Source organism: Microtus ochrogaster, unplaced genomic scaffold, assembly GCF_000317375.1.
Source record: "Microtus ochrogaster isolate Prairie Vole_2 unplaced genomic scaffold, MicOch1.0 UNK20, whole genome shotgun sequence".
Taxonomy (NCBI): Eukaryota; Metazoa; Chordata; class Mammalia; order Rodentia; family Cricetidae; genus Microtus; species Microtus ochrogaster.
The window spans coordinates 496,332-502,681 of NW_004949118.1; the positions used below are offsets into that span (position 1 = coordinate 496,332).

Genomic DNA, 6,350 nt, shown 5'->3' on the forward strand with positions numbered 1-6,350 from the left:
AAAGAAAGAAAGAAAGAAAGAAAGCTGACTCTCCTTCTCCCAGAATCCATCAGCTAACAGCAGCTCCTTGGCCACTCCCTGCTGCAACGCTGGCTGGTGGGTTCATGCACCTCTTCCCGCTCCCTGCTGTACTGTTGGTTGGTTTCATCTTTGCAGGTCTGGTACAGGCAGCCACAGCTGCTGTTCTGACGTCATGAGTTCAATGGTTCTGCCATGTCCAGCAGACACTGTTTTGCCCTGGCTTTTGTTGACCTCTGACTCTCAGAATCTCTGTCCCTTCTTCTGATATAAGTGGCAAGCATCTTGTGTCATGACCAATATGTAAATGAAGAAATTGATTTTAATTTTTTTTGAGGTGTTCTGGGTGGAACCCAGGGTCTTGTGCCTGCTATGGGAGTGTTCTACCACCACGTGAGACTCCTAGGCAAGAACGGGTTTGGCAAAGCTGTTTCATATTTATTTTTAGAGCTGGGGATGCAACTGGTAAAGTGCTTGCTTCACACGGACGAGGCCCAACTACAAAAGAAAATTCCTGTTAGCTTTTGCTTTGGGTAAATGGATCACACTAATCAAAGGTGCAGGTTCCTATGGGGAGCTTTCCTCTTAAAGCTCAAGAGAAATTCAAACTCCATCCTGCTGTTATAGTAAACTGGGTTTTGAGCACTCAGAATCATTGGCATTAAGTACCAGAATCCAAACCCGCAATATTCTGCCAACTCTATTTATGTTATGGCTTCTGTGGATGGTCTGCCTAAATGCTCTGTTTCTTTTTCTGTTTTTTTTAAAGAATATTTATTTATTATGTATACAATACTTTGTCTGCGTGTATGCCTGCAGGCCAGAAGAGGGCACCAGAACCCATTACAGATGGTTGTGAGCCACCATGTGGTTGCTGGGAATTGAACTCAGGACCTTTGGAAGAGCAGGCAATGCTCTTAACCTCTGAGCCATCTCTCCAGCCCCAATGCTTTGTTTCTTAATGCGCTTAAAGCCTCCCTCCATACAAAGCTCTGTTTCTTGTGGAAGGTCCTTCGACTCCTGAGTTTGTGGCATTCTCTTGTCTGACTGAAAGAAAATGGAAGCTGGTCCTTGCACCTATTGAGTGCTGTGTCTTCTTGGAGATGTCCTATGCCAGGTGTTCAGGGCCTCTGTCTAGAGAAACCTGAGTAATGAACACTGGCGTACTCACTGACTGTGCGCTTGGCTACTCACTCGCTCCAGGGCACAGGAATGGCCTGGAACCTTTTGTGAAGATATGGCAGTTTGGACTTCCTCATGGAAACCAGTAGGGTTTTCACAATACCTAGCATGTAACAGATCCCACAGTAGCCAGGCATGTTGCCACAAGCCTATAATTCCAGTGATGGAAGCTGAAGTCACAAGTTCAAAGACAACCTGAACTTCATAATCAGACTCAGTCTCAAAAACCAAACCAATCAAACAGAAAGCCTAGCATACAACTGGAGCTCAGGATAAACCTATCTACTGAGAAGCATCATTTTTTTTTTTTGCTGATCAAATATAGTTGTCTCCTGTGGTCTTGGGGATTGCTGTCACTACCCTTGAGGTTGCTAAAGTCTTTGAGTGCTAAGAGCTCTATGTAAAATGGCATGGCATCTGCCTACAACCTGAGCATTGTTCCCATATGATTCAGTTAGCTCCAGATTACTTATGATATACAATGTAATCTACTTTTGTAAATCTACGTGCAAGCACACACACGTGTGCCTGTGTATACATACACACACACACAATTAAAAAAAAAAGTCGGGACTGGAGAGTTGGCTCAGGATTAGGAGCAGAGGACCTGAGGGTGGCTCCTAGCACCCACATCTTGAGGCTCCCTGTGGCCTGTACCTCCAGCTCCAGGGGCTCTGACACCCTCATGACTTGCTTCCCAGCTACTGAACTCACGTACACAAGTCTGAAGAAGCACACATATGCGTAAGTATCTTAATAAAAGTTAATTCTTAATTTTTTTAAAAAAAGGAAGTTGTAGAGGAACATAATTTGTGGGTTGCCTCCTAATTTTTCCTTTACTCAGTTTCCATTTCTAGACCTCTATGACCCCATGACACCCAACGGACAGAACGGAGGTTAAAACAGGAGTGACAGAGAAGTCACCCAGATCGCCTTACACAGGACAGTCTTTCATCTCTGTTATTTCTTCCCCAGCGTGGTTCTTTTGAAGGCCGGGATGACTTCAGTCCGTGATCTGCATAATCTTCCCCTGCGAAAGTTCATGAACGGATTATGTCCTCATATGGTACAGTTTGCTACTTTCGGGATTTTCTTTCTTCGGTTTACAAATCAAAAGACCCAAGGAAGCCATCTAAGCAAAGCATTTGAGAAACAACCAGTGGTTTCGCTTAGTTGTGTTAAAACATAGTCCAGTTTACCGGTCCCTAAAAGCCAACAGTGTCCTGTTAGCTCACAGGTACTGCGTGGAGCCTGCCTGCCAGCCAGGGCTTGTAGGGGGAGCAACCAGTCTCAAAGGAAGAGCTCCCTCTACACCGCTAGAATACCTCACCCTGGTGCTGCTGTAGTAGCCCAGAATCACTCTTGAGGTGATTCTCCTGCCGCAGCTTCCCAAGTGGACCGCCACACCCTGCGGCAGCTGACCTTATCACACTCTCTGTGTCGTTACTTCAAGCTTAAAAAAATTGGCAGAGACTCCTGTAACTTTTGATCAGGCAGAAAACATGAAAGAGGAAGGAGGGAAAGATGAAAGGGGGGGCGGGTAGATGGGTCGAAGGGAGGAAAGCACCAGCGGTGTCCGAACTATTCGGAGCAAAGGCAAGACACTAGGATAATAAATTGCCTCAAAAAATGTTCGTGCACACATGCGTGCGTTGGGGGCGCCGGTCAGAGGTTGATGAACCGGTTTCCTCTAGTCCATGTCTGTCTTATAGTTTGGAGACAGGGTCTATCACTGATCCTGCAGCCCCACGGATCCTCCTGTCTCCACCTCCTTAGCTCTGGGATTACAGATTTGTGACACCTTGCCTATCTTTTTTGTGTGAGTGCCAGGGGATTCGAACTCATGTCTTCATGTTTGCACAGTTTTGTTGTCTTTTTTAATGGACTAAACCATCTGCCTTTAATACTGACAGAAAGAGAGACATACGAGCAGGTCTTTCAACACTAGCACGTGACAGTTTGCTGCTGCAGGGAGACCAGTTGCAGAGGCCCCTGCCCCGCTGCAGCCCGAACCTTCAGAAAGTTCAAGGCGCGCTTAACTATTCCCCCAAGTCTTTAATGGTTGTTGGGAAGGTGGCAGTGTGGCCTCAGAGGAGGAAATCCAAGCCGAGTCCCCTGCTTAGGTCCCCCGGGGAACTGATGGAGCGGTCCTGGGCTCTCTGCCGGAGGGAGGCCCCGGGGGTCTAGGTTGGGACTGTCCAAGCTCGCTGCACTTCCGGAGGGCCTGGGGGCGCCTGGCTTGGAAGGTGAGAGGCGGAGCTGCTGGCGGCTGGGAAGGGACCAAAGGAATAAGTAATTGGAAATTCTGTAACCGAGAACCCTGTGCCTAACCCTTTGGCTCTTACCCCCTAACCCCCTGCGGAGAGTCGAAGGGCCGAGAGACGGTGCAGGGAAGAGTCACGTTTCTGAGAGGGAAGTGAAATAAAGAGGGCGGCACCCGGGGGGACCTGTGCGTCATTGAGGGACCGCGGAGCGGCCAGTGCGGAGGCGTGGGGCAAGGAGCCGGAGGGGCAGCTGAGCGCCCGAGCCGCTGCCCGGTCCGCTGCCCCGCAACCTACAACCTTGTAGGGCTCAAGATGTGGCAGGCAATCCCGACCCGACCCCGCTCGCCCTGCCGCTGGGCGCGGGTCCTGCTGGCCCTGCTGGCCCTGGGCAGCGCTGGGCTGTGCCACGCGAGCTCGCAGCCTGGGTACCACGCGCGGCCCAGCGCCAGGAGCAAGTAAGTGCGCGCCCCTTCTGCTCGCCTCCAACCCAAGTCCAGCGTCCCTGCCGGTCCCTTCCTAATCCGCTTGCAGGCTCTGAAGTTTCCCTGCCAATGGCGACGGCCAGCAGCAGAGAGATCTTTATGGGTTTTGGGGCGTCACCATCCCGGGATGACCATGTGCTCCCCACCAGATACCTCGAGCATCCTGAAGCGGACCAGGGGAGTGGGGTAGTGCCCTGCTGAACCCCCACACTTCCTGGAGTGCGCGGGGGGGTGTGGGGGCTCTTCTTTGATACTCCAAAGACTTAAGAGGCACCCTGGGGTGGCGGCTTTGGCACGCTCCAGACTTCGGAGCGGGTGACCCTTAACTTGCTGGGTCAGCTCTTCTGTCCATCTGTCCATCCGTTAGTCTCTCCGTCCTTCGTCCCCCCCCCCCACACCAATGCTTCATTGTTCTCCAAAGTTTACCCAGCCCTTCTCTCTCAACCCCAGGAACTGGTGCGCCTACATCGTGACTAAGAACGTGAGCTGCACAGTGCAGGAAGGAAGCGAGAGTTTTATTCAAGCTCAGTACAACTGTCCCTGGAACCAGATGCCCTGTCCGTCTGCTCTGGTGTAAGTCCTGGAGTTCGCGGGCCGAAAGGGTGGGTGAGCTGGGGCGCTGGGCTCCGGCCCTTGTGGAAATTTCTTCCAGACCCTCTATAAATCCTTATAAAGTCTGAGGGCTGCGCCAGCTACCAACCACGCTGGGCTATTTAAGAATGTGCTGTTCTGTGGGAGCCTTAAGGATGCGCAAAATTTGGGAGTTTGTGATTCTTCAGGCCACAGAGGAGGATGAACAAAGTCCCTACCGCCCTCTCTCTCTCTCTCTCTCTCTCTCTCTCTCTCTCTCTCTCTCTCAGTTTTATTACTAACATAAGGCAGCTGAATGTAATTAGATCCATATTGTATGTTCTGGGGCGCACGAAGGATTCTAAAATGTTTTAGGTAAAGGATTAGCTGAGAGGTTTGACTGGTTGGTGTTCTGACATAGGTGAGTTTTAGCCCAGCTATCCTCTTCAGCATCATAGTTTTTTAAACTAAACCCCAGCTTGCTTTAGAACACCCCTTTCTTCTCCAGTTAGATTTGTGGGTTCACTAGGTAGAGACCTCAGAATAGAATGATCTTGAAGATGAGCAGAAAAGTTAACCATCTCTTTGCCTCTAAAACAAAACAAAACAAAACAGAAACAGAGGGAAAATGATTCAGTAGCATACAGATTCTGCAAACACATCTGTAAGCATCAATTGTGATCAGAAAGGTCTTTGAGTTTTTGTGAAAGTCGGATCTCAGGAGATGGCTGATGTGGATAAAGAGCTGTTGGGGACACGTGATGGCAGGGATTGTTTCCAGGAAGAATAAACTGTTTGTCTTAGGGCATATTGTCAGTGCTGCACAGAATGGTCAGTGGCGGGCAGCTCTGACAATTGGGCTGAGCTTGTATTCCAGCGAGCTGCTTCAGGGGGCAGGGACAGACGAGACTGAAGACACGTAGGGAGGAGGTGGTCACTGGGTTCCATCCAGGCTACTTTGGGGAGCTGCAGGGATTGAGAGTTCCTGGGAGGCAAAAAGAAAGTTGTACAAACTTGAGGAAACACAGGGCGGTCTCTACTTCCTAACACGTGGAGGAAGGGCTGATTTAGAGTCCCTGGTCATCACAAAGACTCAGAGCGACCTTAAATTAGCCTGTATTTAGATTTACACCTCACAGCTCATGGTCCGCTGTTGGTGACAAGAGAACCAAGTCAGGTTTTTACACTGTGACCAAAACACAAACTCAACACAATTTGGAAGAATTTTTGCTTGAAATTCAGAATTCAATTGTCAGCCAAGGCAATTTCATTCATTTTATACAAGAACTGTATTTTGTGTTTTCCTATAATGTTAAGGACAATTCAGAGATAAACAAATTTTTCATTAAAAGTAGAACTTAAATGAGGGGGGGGATTGGATGGGGTGGGACTATGGCTCAGTGGGTTGCTACGCAAGCTTGAGGGCCTGATCTTGAATCCCCAGCACCCACATAAAAAGCTGAAGACGGTGACTGCCAGATAATCCCAGTGCTGTGGAGGGGTAGGGACAGTAGGATGGCTGCTTCCTGCTTGTCACCAGCCTAGCTCAGCGAGAAACCTTGTCTCAAGAGTAAGATGATGGCGGTAGTTGATTCTGACCTCTCTGCCTCCATAAACACCCGCGTCTGCACACATGTGTACACACACTGAACACACCTGCACACACCTACATACACACACACAGCACACACCTGCACACACCGGCACACACACTCAACACACCTACACACACTAAACACACCTGCACACACCTACACACACTGCACACATGTGTGCACACACTGAACACACACTGCACACACCTATACACACTGCACACACCTGCACACACACT

The 6,350-nt window shown here is 49.5% G+C and overlaps 1 protein-coding gene across 1 annotated transcript in view; it reads left to right on the forward strand.

The window, feature by feature from the left end:
* The first annotated feature begins 3,759 nt into the window (after positions 1 to 3,759).
* The window catches only part of Emilin2 (elastin microfibril interfacer 2), a 55,233-nt gene continuing 52,642 nt past the window's right edge, over positions 3,760 to 6,350 (forward strand). Inside the window, exons 1-2 of the mRNA XM_005367550.2 lie at positions 3,760 to 3,919; positions 4,397 to 4,519. Coding sequence (XP_005367607.1) covers positions 3,777 to 3,919; positions 4,397 to 4,519 — 266 coding nt within the window. The 5' untranslated portion in view covers positions 3,760 to 3,776. The remainder of the gene's footprint in view (positions 3,920 to 4,396; positions 4,520 to 6,350) is intronic.